At 38.1% G+C, this 24,366-nt stretch overlaps 3 protein-coding genes across 6 annotated transcripts in view; 2 read left to right on the top strand and 1 right to left on the bottom strand.

The window, feature by feature from the left end:
* Positions 1–1,394, top strand: part of LOC124409571 (agrin-like) — a 171,950-nt gene extending 170,556 nt beyond the window's left edge. For both annotated transcript variants that reach the window (XM_046887277.1, XM_046887276.1), the window contains 2 exons: positions 353–527; positions 619–1,394. In XM_046887277.1, the coding sequence (XP_046743233.1) occupies positions 353–527; positions 619–876 (433 nt within the window). In that variant the 3' untranslated portion in view covers positions 877–1,394. The remainder of the gene's footprint in view (positions 1–352; positions 528–618) is intronic.
* A 4,133-nt stretch (positions 1,395–5,527) lies between these two features.
* On the bottom strand, positions 5,528–9,148 carry LOC124409583 (actin-binding Rho-activating protein). Of its 2 annotated transcripts, none has more exons than XM_046887297.1 (4): positions 8,992–9,148; positions 6,726–6,856; positions 6,218–6,467; positions 5,528–6,131 (listed from the first exon to the last, which is right to left on the bottom strand). In XM_046887297.1, exons 1-4 carry the CDS (start codon positions 9,007–9,009, stop codon positions 6,009–6,011), a joined length of 522 nt encoding a protein of 173 aa, XP_046743253.1. In that variant the 5' UTR covers positions 9,010–9,148; the 3' UTR covers positions 5,528–6,008. The 2 variants fall into 2 exon arrangements, with proteins under 2 accessions (XP_046743253.1, XP_046743254.1); XM_046887298.1 differs by lacking the exon at positions 8,992–9,148 and adding an exon at positions 7,342–7,453.
* Positions 9,149–20,373: 11,225 nt separating this feature from the next.
* Positions 20,374–24,056, top strand: LOC124409576 (elongation factor 1-alpha). 2 transcript variants are annotated; one of them, XM_046887284.1, is made up of 3 exons: positions 20,374–20,571; positions 21,446–22,809; positions 23,500–24,056. In XM_046887284.1, exons 2-3 carry the CDS (start codon positions 21,493–21,495, stop codon positions 23,566–23,568), a joined length of 1,386 nt encoding a protein of 461 aa, XP_046743240.1. In that variant the 5' UTR covers positions 20,374–20,571; positions 21,446–21,492; the 3' UTR covers positions 23,569–24,056. The 2 variants fall into 2 exon arrangements, with proteins under 2 accessions (XP_046743240.1, XP_046743239.1); XM_046887283.1 differs by having other exon boundaries at positions 21,440–22,809.
* The last annotated feature ends 310 nt before the right edge of the window (positions 24,057–24,366 follow it).

Raw genomic sequence — 24,366 nt, 5'->3', positions numbered from 1 at the left:
GTTTCGCGGAGTCCGCAGGCCTTCCTTAGCCTTAGAACTTAGGTGCAAATCTCGTTTGTTCATTGGTATGGTCATTGATTAACGATTATTTTTTATCGGTGGTATTTTAGTAAAAAAAATTCACGACAATTGCGAAATGGAAGAGTGAATTGATTTGTTTTTTTCTTACTTTATGGTGGTCATGGCAAAAGACTTGTATAACGCTTGTAATGCTGAGTATAATGAAGTATGTCTGCTCTGTGATCTTGGAACTGCATTTTACGCTGGCAAATTCATCGATTGACGCTGACAAAATCTCTTTCTCTTTCTACAACTCGAATAATCCTAGAATAAATAAATGAAATTTTTTCAGACGAAGAGGCCAACAGTCGAATAAATTTGAGCTGAGACTGAGGACGACTCATCCTGAAGGACTGATTGCCTGGATAGGAAGAGGCAAGGCTGAACATTTGGCGCTGTCCTTGCAGGGAGGACACGTGGTGCTTTCGTACAAGAGCAAAACCGAGGAGATGACGTTGAGGAGTCGAGTAAGTCATTGGAGGAATATCCCTCTGCGTCGGAGGATCGACGAGGCAAATTTTTATCAACTTTGCATTTTCTGGTTCGTTAAAATTTCAGGCGAGAATCGACGACGGCGTTTTCCATCACGTTAGAGCGTCGCGACGTCGGAGGGCGACGATAATACAGATCGACGAATTGCCACCGGTGAAAATATCCACCGATTCGACGCTCTTGACGACCAACGGGAAGCTCTTCATCGGCGGTAAACCGGGGCACGAGGGAATCAAGGCATGTGTCACGGACTTCGTCATAGACAAGAGAAGACTTCAGCTGGCGCGAAGGAAGATCGGTTTTTGCCACGACAACGACGTATGATAATAAAGTGCGCATCAACGAATGAATCTAAATAAATAAATAATTAAATGAATAAATAAATGGAGTAAGCTCTTGGCTCTCTTCCTAAAGTGCTATAGATTTATTTGGAGAAAGAAAAAAAAGGAAAGAAGTATTATAAATAGACCAAATCAAATCTCTTTTTCCGATTTTAAGATCGTTATTGCCACCGCGCTCTTTGCCAAACAAATACGACAATATTTCGCAAAACTATTATACGAGACATCGGATGGACGCGAAATCGACGTTGTGGAAATTTTTTTTAAAGCGGTTTTATAATCCGGCAAAAGTACTTTTGTATACGTGCATATACGCCAATTGCGCGATTGATCAAAGTAATAATTATATACATATACGTCGTGTATAAAAGTTTAAATTGTGTGGAATGATTGGTGGGTCAAAATTTCCATCAAAAGACAATAATATATTTTTAAGAATTGAACACATAATAATAACTATATATGCATATAAATAAAAATACACACGTAAATGAATTTAATATCGAGGTATAATTATCAAAGGAATAAATAAATGGAATAAATATAAACATTTTAATTTATATTCAAGATATATATATCGTATATGTGTATATATACATATAATATACATATTATTGATGCCAAGACTGACTAATAAAGAAATAAAAATCAGTGTTACGTTTGAGTGTCGGTAGAGAGATTTAACGTTGTGAACTTTGAATGTAATAAAAAAAAAAAAAAAGAAAAAAAGAAAAATATAACAAAACGAAGAAATGTATTTTAAAAAATGTTGATTTATCATGCTAGAAGGTTATACATACATAAATAAATATATACATATATATACACATGTATATGTTTTACGTAGGAAAAAGGTTTTTTATATATTGTAAACAAATATATATATTATATGCAATACATATAATAAATATAAAGTTACATTCCATTTGACGGACGATTTACGGAAAACAAATCTATCGAGTCTTACGCCTATAATTAATTGTCTATACGATACAATATAATAATACTCGACGTTCAACAAACGAGCAGGAACACTTATATAAATATTTATACAATCTCTGCGTTACTTTCTCAACGATTCGATAATACTTTGCAAAACCCATAGTTTAACCCTTTGCAGATAAAATCCAATTCTCACATAACAATTTATTGTTAATCTAGCCGAAATCGTATAACTTATCGTTTCTCCATGCTTCGTTCAGAAATTGAAACAAAGAGATTTAATTTATATCGATTGTTAAAAATAAATCATTCGCAACGCTATAATAGGCTCTAGAGAAATGTAAAATACGCTCTTCCTTTGAACGAAGATTAACGTGTCCCTGAATTTCAAATTAAATCTGTATGACATTATTAACAACCCTGTGACCTCGGCGAAGGCAGTTTGATTTTGAGAAAGAAGCGACACTTCTCTATCAAAACAATATTTATCTCTGAACACGAACTCGGTGAGATAAATTTTATAATTAATTTCCGACGTACTGACTTCGCTGATCGCACTGGATTTGCATTTGCATTTAAATGAACGTAAATCGTCTAAGCTCCTAAAATGACTGTTCAAAATGAAGTAAAACAAACCTGCCGGAACCCCAGCCGTGTATACACGTTAAATTCTAATGTCGATGAAATATTTTATTGGGGTAATAATACTATATATTGTATACGTGGATGAATGAAAAAAATTAATCCTCCTGGCCCAACGTTACCAAACTTTTAAAAAATCATATAAAATAGATACCCTATCTCACAAGAGCTGCCCAGAGTAACGTGACGCTGGGCCTTGAGCCGTGTTTTAGGCTTAGAAGATAGAAAAAAGTCCCCGAAACCCCGCATATGAATAACTAAATTACCATACAATGAATATATATATATATATATATATATATATATATATATATATATATATATATACATAAATACGTTGTATTTAGTATAATGGTACAATAATTGTACATTATTTGTGTTGGGGATCACTGTTGAAAAAAAATAAATAGTAAAAAACGATAGATTAGGTCAGCTGCTAAATGACCGGTATTCTCGAGCTTTTTCATGAAACATATCGCGAGCTTTCTTTCATATCAATATGGTTCGAAGAAAACTGCATTTTTATCAATAATCTTAATAAAACTTACGAGAATCAAGTGCGCGTTAGGTATACTAATTGTGTGTACTATGTATATAAATAAATATATAAATATTGAGAAATAGTATGATTGTTCTGAAACGATTTCCATAATTTTACATGATTAATTCATTATCAAAAAACAATTCGTTCATCCTCTCGCGAACTCGCACGATTTTCATTACACACTTGTAATAGAAACAGTAATAATCTATCTAATTTTACGAAGGTGAGCAAAGAAAAGCAAATAAATAAATAAACGAGTAGAGGAATTAGAGGTTTGTGAAAACGAAAAGAAGAGTAGCAACCGAACCGCGCTCGCTCTTTTCATAATACGTCTAAAACTAATACATGTTATTATAGGTATATGACCCTTACCATCGGTATAAGAAAATCATCTTTCACAGAATTTTATATTTTTCGGACCACGGGTTTGATTTTTACTGCTCCCAAAACACAAAAACACAATTTTCAAATGAAGAGCTCTAATCGATTGGCTTTAAATTATTTTCATACGTAGATCGGTTTCGTGTGGAATGGCTCATATACCTATATACCTAAATGCAATGAATTATGAAAAAGCTATAAAACGTCAAGTAGTGGCCGACCTTGCAATTGAATTAAATAGTACATATGCATATAATCGATTAGTAAGTACTGTATAATAAATAATGAAATAACGAATTATGAATAATAATTATCCATAGGTATATATACGCCGATGCCAGATACGCATGGATTGTACATACGTACATAAATACATATATGAAATACATAGTGTATTAAGGATACGACCCACGTAGAGGAAACTGGCTTCTACCCCCCCTCCCGAAAAAGGATCTATACTATGATCCTTTAAAGATGTATAGTGTTTGATTTAATAACGAATATTGAATGGTAAGAATAATAATAATAATAATAATAATAATAATAATAATAATAATAATAATAATAATAATAACAACAACAACAATAATATTAATAATAATGAATTGGACATAGATGGATGTCATTTACGTGTACCTACATACCAATACATATAACGTGATTGTAGTGGTCAGTAAGCGGCCTCGAGTGTGCGTGTATAGCGATTATACATGCATAAATATAACTATGTGTTGCGTGGAGAAAACAATAACAAAAAATTAATAAATAAATTAATGAAAATTCTAACCTTTCAACGGTTAACGGTTAACGACCATGCGTCGATTTATACACTAACATACCATTGCATACTCGAAAATATAAACATTGTGCAGTCGCGAGCAATTCTACATATCCGTACACCTATACATATATATATGTATATATATATATATATATATATATATATATGTGTGTGTGTTGTGTGTGTGTGTGTGTGTATACACACAATATGTATATCTATACATGTTTTTGTATCGAAGCTCGAGGAGTGGTGTATTAAACGTATATTCCTTGAAAACATTTCAATCATCGGAAACATATCGCCGCATATGTATAAATATGATGATGGCCAGTATAATGATATCGTTATACATACCACGAAATAGACATTATATATATATATATATACGTATATGTATAAATAATGATTATCAAACTTAAATTAAATGAATTATGCGTTATGATGATAATAATATTATGTTATGTATATTAAATTATATTATAAATTAAAAACCTCTCCCATATCGCTTGCAAGGCTGAATATTAATAATAATAATAATAATAATAATAATAATAGTAGTAGTAATAATGATGATGTTGATAATAATAATAGTGAAAACTATATCTTTCAAACAAGTGCAGATTATTGATTTTCATTTTAAATAATTTTTGTAACTTTCATAATTCTCGACTTTTCTCGAATCACCGTTGCAGGCGAAATGTGCAGTTGTAACAGTGTATATATTTATATATGATATATGTATATATATGATATATATATATATATATATATATAATACTGTATGTATCGATTAGTCGGAGCGTTTTTAATTTTAACGAAAGAATTGAAATTATGTTGAAAATAGTAGCAAAATTTACAACTTTGACGATGGCTGATTAATTTCGGATCGGTCACAGGGTTCGGAGATTGAACCGATAACAATACTTAGCGATCGTCACAGTTTCGTCAAAGCTATACACATATGCATAAGTACCTTGCATAGTTTTACGATTCTTCCGGTACATGATGATTTCAACCTTTGATGGAAGGCCTAGAGGAACCGCTAAGCACTGCAGTTATAATACTTAACGAATTTTTTACTTTAATACCATGATCATCTTACCCTGTCCATTGCAATGTCCGAGACCTAATGAATTAGTTAGATATATATACATATACGTAAAACAATAAATAACGTTTGAACAAAGAAGAAAAGAAGAAGAAAAAGAAAAAAAACACAAAAAAGAAAAGATAAACAAAATGATGCGCGTTGTAAAGTGACTGTATATACAAATATAAATTATGCGATTACCTTGAAATATTGTCTACCGATTTCATTTTTTAGTCTATAATAAGTTTCTCTCGTTCTGTGATATTTTTTTTATTTTTTTTTCAAATTTCAGGTCTGCCATTCGGCAGAGGATAGTGGAAACGAAGCACGATCAGGAAAGAAATGAGCTAGCTTTTCATACAATTTCTTTGTTGTTGTTGCTGTTGTTGTTTGTCTTGTTTTTTTTTTGTTTTTTTTGTTTGTTTGTTTGTTTTTTTTACAAATTCATTTATTACACTATAACCTAGAGCCTTATACATGCCTTATACAATTTCTCGTAGGTATACAATATTTACATCGGTCCACGTTATCCAGTCACGCTCACGAGTTACAAACTATAATCAGTTGATTACAAATAATGGTCGGTTTTTTGTTGGTTAGTAATAAGAAAGAGAAAAAAAAAAATTAAGGAAAATCATCGAACATAATAACATATGACATCGTAACGGATATAAATAATTATAATAAATTATTTCTCGTCCAAATAATGGGGTGGATGGATTCGTTATACGAGGGTTATAAATGTTGGGCTTGTATCTGTTGGGCTTCTATCCGCTGCTGTTCGAGCTTCTGTTTGAAGATCTGCCTGATCTCGGCGATCGGTTTTGTGAGGAAAATCGGAACGTTGTCATCCCGTCTCTGAAAATAAAACTCGGTGTTAATAAGAGCTTGATAAGTTTGGAAAAGTGATTGAATCGCCGGAAAAAACGCGAGGATCTGCTCACCTGGAACAGACATTCGCCCTCAAAGTGCAGAAAGTTCTGTTTTCTGGCCCTCAGAAGAAGGCCGACGCATTTGTCGTTTATGTGGACGTAAATGTTGAACAAATCGCCAAAGGTGATCCCAATTATATCTGGCTCATCCTTGCAGGGCGTGCCGTTCTGGTAAATCATCTCGCACAACTCAAGAATCTCCTTGTAAATGTGAGCCGACGCTTTTCGCCCCCGAATATCGGACAGCGATCCAGCCGCTGGTCTAAAGTGGCCAAAGAATAAAAGAAAAACGTTGTAAAAAACTTTGGAAGGAAAAAAAATCAAGCGGAGAACTATAAGTGCTGTGCGATTAATCGATCGATCGCAAGCTTCGATTCACAGCTTTTGTAATTCTCAATTAACAGTTTCATCGATCCAATCCATCGCAATAAAAAAAATCGATCAACCGAAAGGGCTGATTGATCGATCGATCGATCGCACGGTCCTAGGGCAAAAAAGCTGTGACAGAGCTCTGACTTACCGGCCGTATTCTTCCTTGGAGAACTTTGGCCTGGGCAGATTCAACCCTGAGGTGAAGGGGTTCTTCGCCTGCGTGTCCTGATGCCTGGTCGCCTGCTGATTGAACATGGCTACCTTGTCGCCGAGCGATTCCTGCAACAGCGAAAAGCAGTCTGCTAATGAAAATATTACCATCTGGAGCGCGAAGAAGAAGACCAACAACGGAGCCGAATGGCGCCGTGATGAATAATTAAAAATACACTGATGCGTATACGGAGCTTGAATCCACTTGGATAGTAACGAAAATAACTCGGTCGTTGACTCAAGTGTTCTATTTAACATTTACGCGCTAAGCTTTTGAGCTTAAATAGCGGCTTAATCGAATTCCCGCCGTATAAGCGTGTCTTTTTCTCACTCTTTCAACCGCTCTCTTCCTCCTTATTCTCACTTTCCTCTTCATCTGAGGATAATAACTGGGTAAAAAGATTCGAAATCGAGTTCTATAACAACGATTTCGATTTCCAAAAAAATAGGAAGACAAAAAGTAAGCTGTTTTTACCCCATCGAAGATAAAATGTCTAGTTCAACCAAATCTACAATTAACAATATACACGTGTCACTTCAGTTCAATGACGCACCTGTTACAGTTTTTTTTTCGGATTCGTTGTTCAAATATGCAACTGCACTCTTCCACTTGCAGTAGCGGAGTGACTGCCGCAAGCTGCAGAAGCCAGCCGCTTATGCCCGCTCTTAAAGGGGCTTCTAATCTTAGTCTGACATTGACCTTCAGCGACTATTCGTTACTCGTTTAGCAGAACCGATATAATCAATCGTCGTTGACAAGGGGTTTGAATCGATCGAATCGCGATCATTTTCCAAAAGTTTCACGCACCAATGATTAACAAATAGGCAATATCGATCAGACTTTTCAACGTTCATCGAGTTTAAGACAATATATATTTTTGATTTATGAAATGTATAAGTAAAAATCTGTCAACCGAACTTTGATCTTAATATCTCTTCGACCTGGTTCTCGAGATAAAAAGTTTCTCGCCTAGATGTTATTGTTATTATGATTATTTTTCTTTGCAAGTATGCAGTTGCAGAAAGAACCGATGCAAGGTTGTCTATGCGAAGCTATTTTCTATGATGAACGTTGATAGGTGAAAAACGAAATAAAAAAATAAATAAATAAAAAAATTCGACGTTTCACGCTGATTTCTGTATCTGTACGGATCTAAATATATCCACGAGGGGCTTTGAGTGCCAGTGCTAGGTGCTGATTCAATCGGCGTTGGTCAAGTCGCGTACAAAACAGCAAACTAAGTGAGTTATTTAAAACGACCTTACGTAAATCGACTAGACGGCGACGATGATGGGCTGGTTAAAGTAAAATATAACGGATGAAGTGAAATAAAAGTGGCAAAATCGGGAGAAACAAACAGAGGCGAGAAGAGTGAGTCGCAGGTTGTCGCGATCGATGCTGATCACCTAATGAACGAGGAATGTTGTTGGCCTGACTCCAATCAACCGGGCTTCGCGATGTCCCTGACCATAAAAGCCATCTCCGTGGCACCTTGACAACAGTCTGCAGGTTCAACCTATCTATCTACGCCTCTTCTTCTAGCTTATGAACTTCGGATTCATACGCTAAGCACGTGATATTCGAGAATCACGAGATTGAAAATTTGCGGCGCGGCTGGATCGAAATTGGCGGGAAAATTTCTGGAGAAATTTATAAAATCAATTTACGACAAAGAGAAAAGAGCTTTCATTGTATCCTGATGTCAGCGTCATTTTTTCTATATATATATATATATATATATATATACACGTTGCATTTGATTTATCTTGAATGAAATACTTGCACGTGCAGTTTGGCGAACGATTCATTGCATCAGCGATACGTGTGTGATAAATAATTGGACACGTGTCTCTGTGTACCCTGGGGGCAAAAGCTCGTGGAAATCTCGACGGCGTTACCACAGTGGTTTATCGTTTGCGTTTATACATCCAACAGACTCACGAATAACATTCGCGTGCCAATCATTGCGATAACTGAACCGAATCCGCACGAACCTACATTGTGTGGATGTCGTTTGCACAAGTCATTGGCAGCTAGAACTGGCGCGTTCCTTTCTCACATACGATATATTTCTGAACCAGTTTCGTTTCTCGAATTTTGAAAAATAAAATAAAATTCCGCGGGATTTCTAAATAAGAAAAAAAAGGGGAAAATGATTATCGGATAAGGAGAGAGAGAGATAATATAATTAGTCAATACTCACAAACATTACTGAAGACATCGTTGAGTTTCACTGATCCTTCACAACACAAAAAATTACTGTCTATATACTGTTCGGTAATTGAGTATAACAATTTAACCGCGAAACAGAAAGAAAGAAAATCGAATAATTCTTTAAAAACGATGTTTCAAATTTAAAATTTAATTATATTTAGTACAATATGTTATGTCAATAATTTTTGCCTCTCTTGGTTTTTTTGTTCACAGACAGTCTCTAGCTCTGCCGGAGCAGCGTGTGCTTAGTGAGTAAAGACGTCGGGATGCTGAGCGTCCTTTTATAAGAAGCACGTCGATGCCTAAAATCTCCCCCCAAAAAACTTATACTTACGCGAGCTCTCCTAAGCTTCGCGTGTGCCGACGGCGGGGGAATAATTTCGGCCTCTATAGGTGTATTTATAAATCTATGTGTACCTACCATAGCCGCATACCGGCGTAGAAGTCTGCCGATTATTGTCCGCGCGTACCGAGCCAATTTCAGAACATCGGTATTAACCGTCCGCATGAATGACGGGAGAGTCGGAATTCACTCAGTCATTTTTTCAGATCTTGATTTAATATTTTTTCTCTAACTCGGCTAGACAAATTATCAAAGAAGATCGTAAAGTCAAATTATACTGTCTGATATCTATATAGAAAGAAATTTTTTTTCGGGGGATTGACTCTTTGGATTTCGAAAATACCGAGAGAGCGATAACCTCATCCTTCATGCGTCTGCCGAGCATATATTTTCTCTTGTTGTTTTATGTCAACGGAAAAAATTAGGGTCCCACCCATCCTACGATCACAAATGTAGAAACTCGTAAGTCACTTATATTTTACAAAGGAACTCCTCTTCGCTTAGCAGTGTTCTCATTTAGAAACTCGTGAATAACGTTGTCGGATAATTTTCGAAATAGATAATTAACGCAATTAATCTCGTTCAAATTTCAGTTCTGATGCATGCGAAATTACGTAAGTTACGTTCATGGAACTTCAATTCGCCAGGGAAATGCGAAATTTTAAAATCAAGAAGCCACAATTCTAACTCTAGAAGTAAATTTTTTCGATCATAAATCGTCGAATGAAAGAACTAAAATCTATCCAATTCGTTTCTACATTTATTTTCATCAGACAAAATGTGACATGTCTGACGTAAAGAGTGTAAAAAGTATTGAAATTAGCGATTAGTCATTTCAAAAGCGTGGTTGAAACGCGTGGCAATGAAAAGGTCTAAATTAAATTCGAATTCCTTTTCAGACTTGGTAACAAAGTTTGACTGCAGTCAATTTTTTTACGATTCTCCGTTTCAACGACATCTTAACGCGGCTTCCGGTTCTTGAAATAATTTCAAGTTTACACGAGCAAAGCCTAAAGTTTAACCTGCGGTAAATTTTCTCTCTTGACATTTATTACGAGCAGCGAAGAAGTGTAGCGTATGTGGGATTACTCGGTAGTAAAAATCGTTGGATATAATAACAAAAATGTTTTCTCAAAATCCCAAACTAAAAGAAAGTTCCAACCACCCTGCAGTTAAAAAAGAGGGATGAGTCGGCGCATCGCATCGGCGCCGAGTTATTCAAGGCTCGCTTGTGAAGTATTCGTGGCTAATTTTAAGCGTCAAATCTTTTTTAGGCCTCTCGTTGCACGCCTCGAGATGTAGATTCTGGAATTCGAAAACATTCCGGCCCCTCCAAGGCCGTATTTTGTGTAGAATCAGCCGGCCATGAGCGTCAAGAATCGCTCGAGATCGCTGTATAAAAGATTTTATTCCCGCTGAGCTTACGGCGGCGCGAGTTCGAAAATTTCCGATAAAGGCCAATCCCTGTGCGAGTTCCCTCGAATAAACAAATTCCTAGAGCCAAACGGGCGGCGGAAGTTCAAAATTAAATCCGGCACGCCAAGCCAAAGCCTCAATGAATCGCTCCGTGACGTACGAAGCCGGAGACTCATCTTCACGATGCAGAAACACATATTCGCAGAAACGGTCTGTCGCAAGCTCCGCTCTTATTGCCGACCCCTTTCGGTTACCATTCGGCCAAGCATAAACTCGATCCAATTTTCAAAATCTCATCCAGATTTACGCCTCGCTGCGTATTAGATATTTCCTGCAGGTATTACGACGCCGATGCCAAGAATCTAAATCGCCTCACGTGATCTGGGGACACCCTGCAAGCTTCTGAATGAAGTTCCGAGTCCGTCGCGGAAGAGAAAGTTGTCTTCTACTCGAATAACGCGAATTCTCAACTTTTTTTTAATTAATTGCGGTGTTTAGAACGAGTTCAAGTTCTCGTAACTTTGAATTATCTTCTATTCTTCGCGATGGAAATAATCATGTTGACTTCAAAACGGTTGTTCGACGATAGAGGATACTTGTTAGTAATTTTATTACAAGACAGTTTCATAACATCGAGTATTCGTCAAGTCATTCTATATACTCGGAAGCAACAAAGACGGTCTATTTGAAAATATAAAAATATAAAATACTTGAATTTTATGAAACAATTCAGATTTCAAATGATTCAATTTTCACTCTATAACGTTGACTCCTATTGTTCCAAAGATTAATTTCTAAAATTTCATTGAAACAGATTTTCTTTTATTAAAGTAGTCGATTATAATCACTGTATCAGTGAAATTTTTATAAAATTGAACATTTTAAACGATGCAATGACGTGCAAAAAAATACTAAAAAAATTCCTGTAAGTATCATTTTCCAAATTACAACCAATCATGCCAACTTACAGGAAAATCAAAGCGCCTCATTACGTATTTCGATATTGCCATTGAGGCGGCTAAAAGCGATGATAAAAAATGTGTGAAAAAAATTGCCTCGCACGTGTTTTCGAAGCGATAAAAGAGCGCGGAGTCTAACGACGAGGTAATTCGGTTCTCTCGCTCGTTGTGATCTCGAAGCATCAAAAGCGAGAGGATATGTCGAGAAGAAATTATCGATGAGAGGTTGACGGGCTATAATTGAGGCGCGCGGGTGCGAAGGTTCCGTCCAAAAACAACACGACGACCCTGAATCCTGTTTTGCGTCTCGAGAGGCCGGATTAAAGCTCCGCGCGAATAAACATTGGCAAAAGCGTTGTACCAAAGCTTGGAAAAATATTGAAAAATCGATTTGTTTCGAGTAGATAGGCGCAAGCGTGTGCTTAACATCGTATCCGAGAAAACAAAGTACTTAACACGACTTGTCCGCATGTGTTATACCTGCTCGCATGATACAAATCGTATTTTTCCAAGTTCGAGCTTTTTTCTAAGTCGAACGCAATACATGTGGAACAAATCTACGAGCTATCCCTCAAACATCGCAGCTGATTGCTCGACCAGCTTTCATGAAATTCTACACAAATCCAGACATTCAACTGCAAGCTCAAAGAGGTGGAAAAAACCTGACGATCCCCACTCCGGGAGAGCTTTATTGAAAAGCTTGAATTGGCACATATTTCAGAGAATACTTTTGTCTGATGATAACGCGGCGCATTTTAGTGCCAAATACAATTTTCATGCCGTGATTCGGATTTCTGAAAAGATCTTGAATCGTGGTTTAAGAAAAAAAAAATAAGTTGCTCGTCCGATCAACGCAGAATTATTATGTGGAATATCGAATGGAATTAGCGATTACGTAATGCAATGATCATAGTTTTTAAGTAAAAATATACCGTCATTATTATTATTGTTATGTATAATGTTGCAGATATATTATTTGGCAAAAAGTTTGGCTGCAATACCTTTGGCATTCCGAATTCTTAACTTATATGTGTATTATAGTGATAAATTCGCGCACCGTTATAAAAATTTTCCCTGTCGTCGCGGGCGACGATCAGACGTGAGCGGTCATCCGGGGGGTAAAAAAAGCTCTGGATCACGATCCGCATCGCGTTCCGCCAAGCCGTTTAGTGTCGCGTAATAAAACAATTCAAAAATCCGTGTAGATATCACTGTGTTTCAATAATTCACCGGGCAACATGAATTTTGAGTCTGGCTTCTAAATGGCAAATTTTTATTTCTCCCACGTGACTAATAAAATAAAAAATACTTTGATTAGATAAATTTTGCTTTTTATTTCAACGCACTACATACAAACTGCTGCTTATACTATCAAAAAAAAAACTTTCAAGACTTATTTATCAACCTAATAAAGATAACAGTAAATTTCGTAAGTAGGTAATAAATGAAGATTTTAGCTATTATTCGATGTATATGTAGAATCAAAATTCATTCATTCAAATATAAACTCAAGGGAAAAAACCAGTTTCTAGTCAACCCTGTGAATAAATGAAAAATAATTTCTCAAGTTTTTTTTTCTGAATATTTATTAGTTTTATATATATTCATCAATGTAAAAAAGATAAAATCAAACTTCTTAAGTAATAAATGAAGATGTTGGTTATTATTCGATGTATAGAATCGAAATTTATTAATTGAAGTGTATTATTGTTATTATTATTATATTAAATTGATTTTTATTTTTCACTTCGTATATATTTTTAATGGCAAACTTCACAGACCTTGAGAGATATATAAAATCTGTGCTTTTGAGGAGATTTCTATTTATTCATTTGGAACCAATTTGGCGGACGTCCTAGTCAAATTTCGAAAAAGTCCAAAATAAGGACGACCCTATCATATGTACATGTGGATATAGATATATGTATAATATTCGTATATGTATAGGTAAAGTTTTCACGGCGTCACCGACGGCAGATATCCCGACGATGACGCAAAACGCGACAAACGTAGCTGCCGTGCTAAGCGTTGGCAAAAAGAAATTAGAGAAACAAAATTCCGCAGAGTGAAATTTGCGCGGGTGTGCGACGAGAAACATTACCTAACACAACAATATTTATATACATACTTATACACGTATAATTATATGTCTGTATATTATCGTGGCTGTAAATTTCCACGTGTTTTGTATAAATAATTCCAGGTTCTCTCGAGGTTCGCCAAGACGAAGAGGGGATCCATTGATCGTCGATACGGAGCGTGAAAATCCGCGAGCGTCGACCGGATCCCCGCGACCCACGCGAATCAGACGTCGCCGTCGGTTGTCAACGACGTCGATGTAAGATGAGAAAGAAAAAGGAAAAATAGAAGGCAGAAAAAAATATTCTTCCGACACCTTAACGACCACGGATAATCTAATTTTGAAGAATTATTTATTTTTTTTTTTTTTTTTCGTTTTCCCGTCTTCTTCCTCCCTCTTTTTATTTTTTTCTCCCTGTGCTTTTGTTTTCTCATTAGATCGTTGACGCGTAACAACCTGGCAGATATGGATGTTCCACGTCACGTCATGTAATAACACCGAAATTAAATCTGCGGTGATACACGATGAGTTGGTTACTTGACTTTTTTTGTAAAATGATTGTTTTACTTTTATTAGAAAATTTAGTGCAAGTAAGATGTTCAGTGTCATTTTAATTGTCAATATTTTCTGATTAATTTACTACACCCTTTCGTGACAAGAAAGGTTACAAAATAACTTGATTTTCTCATTAATTTTCTTCGCTTATTGTAGCAGACAAAAATACTCGAGAACCGTATATTAGAAAGAATATCTTTCAAATGAATCGTTGTTCCCTATCTGACCTTAAAAGGTAACGCGATATAATTAAATTTTTTAATTTCTGTGAAAAATTTTGATGATAATTAAATTGAAATTTAAAAAAATTTCTGCACTATTTTGCAAATACGTAGGTGCTGATGTAACTGTTTGTGTCCGCGTGGATGAGTCCACGGGACAATGAAACAGGTGCGGCGAAGTTGGCAGGCTCGGTTGCTGGGTTGGCTGGTTAGAATTTTGAAGTAATTAGGCGAGACCGAAAATCTAGTCAGCGGGGTGGATTTCGCAAGGCGGAATTCTACACTGACTCATCATAAACCACGGAGATGACATCCTGGCGTGCATGAGTGTTGCCTGCACGATTTTAGACGTTATCTCGATCTTCAAAGCGGCAGGAAAACCACGTGCCACGTACACATCCGCGATTTTACCTACTTATGTAAAGATTTCGCTCACACGCAAGTACATAGTGTGCAGTTTATTCAAGTCTGGTGCAAACTTCACGCGCATGGAGTAACCGCAGTGCGTAGAAAGGAATATCACAGGATTTTATTGAATCAGTTATCGTCAATTAAAGACGAACGAATTTTGATAGTAGATTTTTTACTATTTTCAAGCGATTTGAAATGAACTGTCGATATCTCAGCTTTTTTTTACAATTAATTAAGTATTTTCAGTTTTCTTATCGTCGTAGAGATCTTCAGCGCCTGCGAATCCAACGATTCGTCAAATACTCGTTGCTCGATGATCTCGTTAGAAAATGACCAAAAAGTAGCAAATTTTGGCCGACCAACCTCCTGATTCATCGTCAGCCAAATTAAGCTCCGTGCACACGGTTCATTTTTTCATGCTGTCGTTTCAACGACTCGAAATATCCGTTGCTGCGCACTTCGCTTCTTCGTAGCTTCCTTATCGGTTGACGCAGTTTCTATTCTTACAGGCCGATGCTGCATCTATAACAGCACCAAAAAACTGTGAAGAAATAGCGCAGAACGTACGTTCGAGAATTACGAATCTCGCAAGCTTTAGATCCAAATTTCATTGACAATAAAATTTTTCACCCCAGTATGTAACAGATTTTAATCATCTGGTATACATATTATGAGATGAAAAAATGCACGCAACGTTAATTTTTTAACCCTTTTAATCACGCAATTCGGTTTTCTTTCGCATGGATTTTGCATAGAATATAACAAAAAAGTGACAAAATAAAAAGAAAAAAAAAAAGGTTTCCACTATGGTGGCTTCTATGACTAAAAGGGTTGATCTCCGTATATTCATTGAGGATTGATTTATAAACTGGAAATCGCAAGATTCCATTTGTAACGAGACGTAGGTAATGAAAAAAGATAAAGAGCAGATGAAAAATGTTGAGCAAAGCTAACTGATCAGACGAAGAAGAACACGAGGTTGGAATGGCTGTGATCTCGAAGGTGAACAACGCGATATTTTTGGGGCACTAGGTTCGACATCGAAACACATTTGTCGAGGAGCAAACTCGTGTACATACTTTCCTGTGATCTCGTGTTATACGACAGGATCAATCTTAATTCTCTTCAGCATCGTACTTGCAGTTAAAAAAAAGCTGCAAATCTTCTCAGTTATGACCTCGTGCAGTTTCTTTCAAGCATATATACATATGCGTTATTTAATCCTTACGCTGCACACCGGGGCCAAAATTTCGTATGAAAAATATCCAAAATAACCTGATTTCATCCAAGATGAATAATGAAATGTCTTAAAAATCGTGAATTACTTGTGTTTCCAAAAATTCAACCTCACTCACTCAAATAAATACCTTCTTTTTTTTTCTCACGTACAATCTGTCTCTTTAGAGTTATTCGATCAATTTTTCGCTCATAAGATTGAAAATCCAGTGAGTTATGATTTTTTGATTAAAATGATCAATTTTCCAGTTAAATGTTTCACAATCAGTCGTGAATTCTTTTTTTTTTTACATTAAAAATTTTATTTTCTTAAAAATAACTGGTTTCCTTTGAAATACAATATACTCAAAAAAACATCCCGGAATTGTCTACCCTATAATTTTTGTGGCATAACGCCAGGGTTAAATTTCCGTAAACATGCAGCCCTCGGCCTCGTATGAAAATTTCCATTATCGAACGACGACCGGTTAATTGATCGATCATCCTTCTCTGATTTTTTATACTCGACGCCGCGGCACGTGCCCGAAATATTCTCGGGTTGACAGACCCGAAGACCCAAAATGAAGGAGACGGGCATGTCGAGGTCGAAGACTGGCGCCTGAGCAAGGCCTTGCGGCTCTGACCCCCGCCGATATTTCTCGGTTTCACAATTTTGATTGCTTGTCCGATTCTAGGACAGAAGCCGAAATCCCGGTCGACCCATCGTGCTTTCTCAAGATTTATCGCTGGCCGGATGCCAAGCGAATGCGAATCCCGTATGATCTCGAGACACCGGATGTAATCTCCGGCCGAATTCCCCTCGGACTTGATCAATCCTCGGTAATTACACTCTTGCGTTCGTAGAAATTCCAACCGATCGATAAACAAGGATATAAATTTTCCCGATGCAGGCAGCGTGTGGCAAAAATTAGTTTTACTCTCATTCAGGGTGAACAATCGTCGACAAATTAGCGATATAGCACGTGCTTAATGCTCAAGGGATATAATTTGCGGAGGTTCGAGACGAGAAGAATATTCGGTAAGTGAATGTCAAGAACTCGAGTCAATCAATATACATATATATATATATAAATGTATCCACGTCTTCTCGTCAGCTGCACGTTTATATTCTACTTTGGTAAACTGAACTTGCGTTGGAAAATCAATGCCAAACATCCGAGACCCGGACGCAGGTCGCTATTCAATCGCCATCCCGTGGGATGTAAGCCCTATTTTTCAACAACTGGGAGGAGGGAAACCCTCGGAGATGATTTATCCGGAGCCTCCATGTATTCGAATGAATTTTATCCTTCTTTTTCATAAAAACCATTCCTTTTTGTGAATTATTTTCGTAAATACATACGATCGAAAATTTCTTTAGTAAATTTTTATGTACTTTTTTTTTTTTTTTTTTATTGAAGATAAGTTCACCATTGAGAGATAAAATTCGTGAAAGGATTTTTAGATCGGACTTCCTTTTTTGTGAAAATAATAATAATAATAATATTGAAATGTAACAGAGATCGATACTTTCTCTGAAATCTTTTCTGCGAAATCACGAATTGAAAGTGTGATCGCGACATCTCGGAATATGTTTACCAATGTTTGGTAAAATATACGTAAATTGGCTCATGCAATAATACTCCGAAAGTGATCTTTCAGAAGCAATGTTTATTGCTCGATACATTACATTCGTTTAACATTCTACGTAATATCAAAGAATCGTTGTAATTTTTTTCACGGTCAAGATATCGGTGGAAATCGGCGTAAAAATCGATTCTTTATAAATTATTTATAAAATGAAAGCCGGTAATTTTGGATTTCTGGTGATCTCGTCGTTTAGAAATATAAAATTCTGTGAAATAATCGAATCGTTCGTCTTTTGGGACCTCTGAAATTTTTTTTTTTTTTTTTTTTTCTTCTATTATGCTCAAGGCTTTCGGCGGAATTCGAAACGATGTAAAACAAACGGGAGAAAAAGAGGTTCGATTTGTCTTTAAAGATTAGTATAGCCGTCGGCGTCGAAGAACAAAGAATCAAGTTGCCTCTATTTCTCTCTTTCTTCAGTTTCTTTTTCAGCTTTTGCGCAAACCGGATGAACCCCGATGCCCCGACGCTCGGGACTAATGACAAAGGAATTTACGGGGGTGTGTATTATTTTCGCGAATCCTAAGCGTCACAGCTCGTCAAAGACGAGCCGTTTTAAGGCATGAGGCGCACGTGCCTCCCACCCGAATTTCCGACAAACGAAAATACGACATATCGCGATCGGATCCGCGAAAAGTGACGTCCGCGAGGGTCTCTAACTCTGGCATCGGCCCAATTCGAATGCTGTCAATAACTGCCGACGCTTATGTAAACGAAAACAAGCTCCTCTCGAAAATTTTTACCTCACAATCATCCACCAACGATACTCCCACGTCTATATGTCCTACAGACCACAGCCTGCCTCAAGAATTTTCTATTTTTCGTTTTTCCATTGCAGCTTTTTTTCCTCGCGTGCATTTCACCCCATATTTCCACATCTCTGACGTCACGTTGCTGCTGAAACTACGCGAAGTTTGGAATAATAATATACATGTATAAACAAGCTTATATATATATATATATATATATATATAGGTATACTGCATTTTGGCACGCGGATTTAAAACATTGAACTTAAAAGCGCGAAAACGTTTTAATGGAGTCTCGAACTGCATCGCGGGATGAGTTGCCAGCGAGATTCTGCAACCGTGTCGGAATTATATGACTCTGTGGATCATTCCTTGCAGTTTGTTATGATCAATATGTTGTTTTCCGTCTTTTTCCCTTCCTTTTCGTCTGTGCCTTGTAGTTTTTTTTTCTCTTTCTTCTTCTTTCCCGCTTTCTTTTGACCATGTTCCGTTTCTCTTGCACGTTTAAAGCGTACATCCATATTTTATATAGTGCATGTAAACACGTTTGCACCACCCGCTGATCTATATCTTGACGAATTACCCCAGAAATAGAGCAGCAGCTCCTTTAATAGACGCGCTCCGACGTCAAAGGCTGCAGAATGCGCAGATGCAATAAGACGCGGGTAAATTCCGTTGGGTGAGGATGGATTATTTGCGCTGCGTAGATTCAACCGCCGAAGGATCGATGACATCCTTCAGGCTTGAGATGATCCTCAAAAATATGACGAAAAGCATCGATCACTCTCTCTTTCTACATTCCCTGAATTCCCTGAATTCCGTCATTCGCAGCTCGGTAAAACGCAAACGCCAGACGTCTCCGGTGTATTTATGGATTTTTCCAACTCCGTTCAGTTCAGAACCGTTTGGCAATAAATTTGCGACTACCTTGTGTCTGGTGAGCGTTACCCTCGCATCAATATCTCTCGAGTGCCATAATAAACGGAAAAATTTTCATCTTCAAACTGCGGTATTAATTCACTCACTCACATAGGTACACACCAACGTACATCCGTCTTTCGAATAGATATATCGTAAATAATTATCGCGAAATTGCTGCAAGTTATCGTCGGATCCAAGCCACGACAGCGAGATTTTTTTACGATCTGCATTCGCGAAGATCAACCGCGCCGAAGACGAAACTAATAAAAAAGAGGGACAAAGAGTTGAATTGGAGAATCGCTAATATCGCTTTTCGATTTTACTCGGACGGTTTCTTTGTTCTTTTTCACATCTGTCCGCTCGTGATCGTTACGGTCTTTTTAACTTTATGGTAATCTAAATAAATGCGGAATGAATATAATCGAGATTTAACGAGCGATCGTTAAAGCTGTCTGAGTACCGAGATTGGCACGCGTGATTGCTCGTAACTAACGGGAATAACTTGTACATTGCAACTTGCAAGTTCATTTTCAATTCAAAGGTGTGTTCGGGATGAATTATAGCATCCGCGAAGGTTTCTCTCATTAATCAGATATGAACGGAAAATGTAACTCGCAAATAATTGTCATCTGGATCCAATTACTGTATATTATAAATTAACAAAGGCTCCGCGTACTAGCCTTTGTCGATACATATATGTATATGCACAATATATTCAACAGCCAAATAATAAATCACCGTAAATAACGGTAATAACGGTTAATAATCGCGAAGCGCTGAACCGATAATCATCGAGAGAAAAGCACTTCCTCGATGTTTTAATTAATTAATTCGTAAATAAAAATGAACCTTCCCAAGGAAATATCCGTCTGCATTTGGTGTGCGCAAAACCGTCGGCCATGTTTGTTACGCCGTCGCAATAGAGTCTGAGTTCTTGTCGATGCGAATGGCAGAGGATATTTGCGAGGTATTTCACGTCTCCAGATATTCGCAAATTTAGTAACGAAAATAAGTAAATCAACGTCGTTTTTCAACCGGTAAACACAAGCTCGGTAAGTAAAGAACCTCATCGATTATTCGTAGATCGTAATTACACCGTATCTTCTGTGAAAATTTCACAACTATAGCCAGCCTAAGGGAAGTAGCCGGCAGACCCCGATCAGCCCGAGACGTATTGATTTCTGGGGTTGTCAGACGAAAAAATTAGCAAACTGCGTAACCCCGGCTGGTGATGCCTCATTTGGTGTGAACGATCTCGCGATAAAGTAAACGTCTTCAACCTTATCGTGGACCCTGATCGAGTATTGCCAAAAATTCTTATCCAATATCTCTAGAGCAGTTTAATTTTTCTTCTCGCGAATCTCGAGGCAATCTGCCAACGAAATTTCGACCCAAAACCCGACCGATATTTAGGCTTTCTTTTTATTAGATAACAATTATTTTATTACGTATTCTATAAATATGCGGAATGGCCCCAGCAACAAGTAACGTATATATAGTGTGACGTTTGTCATCGTCAATTGGCTTCTGTTGATGTTTAGTCTGTGACTATTAAGATGCCGGTGAAGATTGAACGAAATAGGATTCTCGCATGCTTGAGGAATTACGTGCCTTCGGGTTGCGAATTGACGGCAGAATAAATGAGGGAATTTCGGGAATTTGTGTCTTGGCAATCGATTATCCCATGCGATTGTGCTTCGTTTTTTTTATTTGCTTTAGAAACTCGGAGGTTTCAAATTCGAAGCGACTTAGTTCAGCCGTTTTTAAATACAAGCGATATAATTGACATTATATTTATAATCATGCTGAGTAATTATTTAATTAATAAATCCGAAAAATGGAGAAATTTTTTTATCCATATCGTAGGAATACCTTCCAATTAAGACAGGCATCGAAGGCAGTCTAACGATTGTTTAAAAGTTTTAGATCCAGGATCGAAGTGAAGTTGGCAGAGCGACGCGTGAGGGTTGAAAATGGGGAAGGAGAAGATCCACATAAACATCGTGGTGATCGGCCACGTGGACTCCGGTAAATCGACGACGACGGGTCACCTGATATACAAATGCGGGGGTATCGACAAGCGGACGATCGAGAAGTTCGAGAAGGAGGCCCAGGAGATGGGCAAGGGTTCCTTCAAGTACGCCTGGGTGCTGGACAAGCTGAAGGCGGAACGGGAGCGGGGAATAACGATCGACATAGCCCTCTGGAAGTTCGAGACGGCCAAGTACTACGTGACGATAATAGACGCCCCGGGTCACCGTGACTTCATAAAGAACATGATAACCGGGACGAGCCAGGCGGATTGCGCTGTGCTGATAGTGGCTGCCGGGACGGGGGAATTCGAAGCCGGGATATCGAAGAACGGACAGACGCGAGAACACGCCCTGCTGGCCTTCACCCTGGGGGTGAAGCAGCTGATCGTTGGTGTGAACAAGATGGACTCAACGGAGCCGCCGTACTCGGAGAGTCGCTTCGAGGAGATCAAGAAGGAGGTTTCCTCCTACATAAAGAAGATCGGTTACTACCCGGCCTCCGTCGCCTTTGTACCGATCTCCGGATGGCACGGTGACAACATGCTCGAACCCTCGCCGAAGATGCCCTGGTACAAGGGGTGGAAGGTCGAACGTAAGGACGGCAACGCCGACGGCAAGTGTCTGATCGAGGCCCTCGACGCCATCTTGCCGCCGTCGAGACCGACGGACAAGGCGCTTCGACTTCCGCTCCAGGACGTCTACAAGATCGGCGGAATCGGCACCGTCCCGGTCGGGAGGGTCGAGACGGGTATCCTGAAGCCGGGGATGCTGGTCACCTTCGCCCCCGCGGCTCTTACGACGGAGGTCAAGTCCGTCGAGATGCATCACGAGGCTCTGACCGAGGCTTTGCCCGGTGACAACGTCGGATTCAACGTCAAGAACATCTCCGTCAAGGAGCTTCGCCGAGGATACGTCGCCGGCGATTCGAAAAACTCCCCGCCACGTGGAGCGGCCGATTTTACCGCCCAGGTAATCGTCCTCAATCATCCGGGACAGATCAGTAATGGCTACACCCCCGTTCTCGATTGCCACACTGCTCATATTGCCTGCAAGTTTGCCGAGATCAAGGAGAAGTGCGACCGCAGAACCGGCAAGACTACCGAGGAAAATCCGAAGAGCATCAAAAGCGGCGACGCCGCTATCGTCATGCTGCAACCCAGCAAGCCGATGTGCGTCGAAGCTTTCCAGGAGTTTCCACCCCTCGGACGATTCGCCGTTCGCGACATGCGCCAGACCGTCGCCGTCGGAGTGATCAAGGTCATTTTCTTATCTCACTGCGTAACGTATAATTTAACCCTTAGCGGCACACATTTTTCCTTACTTACTATCGACTTGAAATTTTGTACTCGAGGGTTTTTGGGGTCGCTGATTACGAATCTGCACTCAAAATTTGAAAATTCAAGATGGTGGATCCAATATGGCGGACCAAAACGCAAAGTCGTTTGACCTTCGCAAATCATAAAACCCAAGATCTTTTCCATACTTTCAAATCAATTGCAATCGTTTTGCGGTCATAAAATCCATCATTTGAAGTATACGGCCACCATATTGTGACCGCCATTTTGAATTTTGCAAATCTGAAAACGGATTCGTAATCAGCGACCCTACAAAGTCCCGCATATCAAAAATCGTAAGGGTACTCTTAAAACTATCTTCAATAATACATTTTTTCTAAAAAAAAAAAAGTGCTATTTTTCAGAATTTGTTAATTTATATAAGCAAATTAACGAAACATAAAAACAATTTGAACATGAACTTTGATCCTCTAGCATATCAAGATCATAAAATTACAAAAAAAAACCCGGTTAAATCGAATAAAACTACTCTAAAATCGTAAAAACGTGTTTTAAAATAGGTGGCATTCTGGAATGCCACTTATGCCGCTAAGGGTTAAATGAAAAAATAATATGATTGAGTTAATAATTCCCTCGTGGTTTCTTTCGACAGAGCGTCAACTTCAAGGACACTCAGGGGAAGGTAACAAAGGCCGCGGAGAAGGCCCAGAAGAAAAAGTAACCATCAGACTTCCTCGGAAGCTCGCAGTTCGTCGGTCGGCGTCCGTCGAGAGTCCCAATCAGGCGAACCGACTGCAGGGCTCAATTTTCTACGTCAGCAATCCCTTCGAATTCTTGCTTAACAATGAACACCTGCACGAGCAGAATTGGAAACATGTGCTTATACCTACCCCCATTGCACTACCCGGTAGTATTGAATCCCCGTATATATCCCAACCTCCACATTCAGTTCACCCATGCTCCTCGCACGCCCCACATATGCTAGGATTGTTCACCGGATCGTCGATTATACGCGCAATCGCTTAATCGTTCTTACAACGTTGTACTGAATTTAAAACGTATTATATATACATTACGATATATACTCAGTTTTCGAACTCCGTAGTTAGGTTTTTAATCTTGGAGAATATCTCGAGATGTGTTTGATATATAGTTATTCCGCATGTTCAACATTCTTCGGCGTATTACAACAATTTTACAAATTTATGCGATTTGTTTTTCCATTTCATTCTCACTTTCGGGATAACGAATTCAACTTTTTATTTTTTAATTCGTTTCTTCCCTTGTTTTTTTTTTTTTTTTTTTTTTTTTTCTTTAACGTTGAAAGAAAGATATTATATTTCTGTACCTGCAGTACAAGAACACGATCTTTACGTCAAACACGACAGAAACGGCCGTCACATGCAACGTCCCCAGTTTTTAATCGATTATATATATTATTATCGTTGTAAGGAATTTTTTATAATAAGGTTTTTAACAATTGTTTATATTATTAACGAGGTAACAGATGATGTTCGGT

The sequence above is a fragment of the Diprion similis genome, chromosome 8, assembly GCF_021155765.1.
Source record: "Diprion similis isolate iyDipSimi1 chromosome 8, iyDipSimi1.1, whole genome shotgun sequence".
NCBI lineage: Eukaryota > Metazoa > Arthropoda > Insecta > Hymenoptera > Diprionidae > Diprion > Diprion similis.
This window is presented reverse-complemented; position numbering and strand designations above follow the sequence as displayed.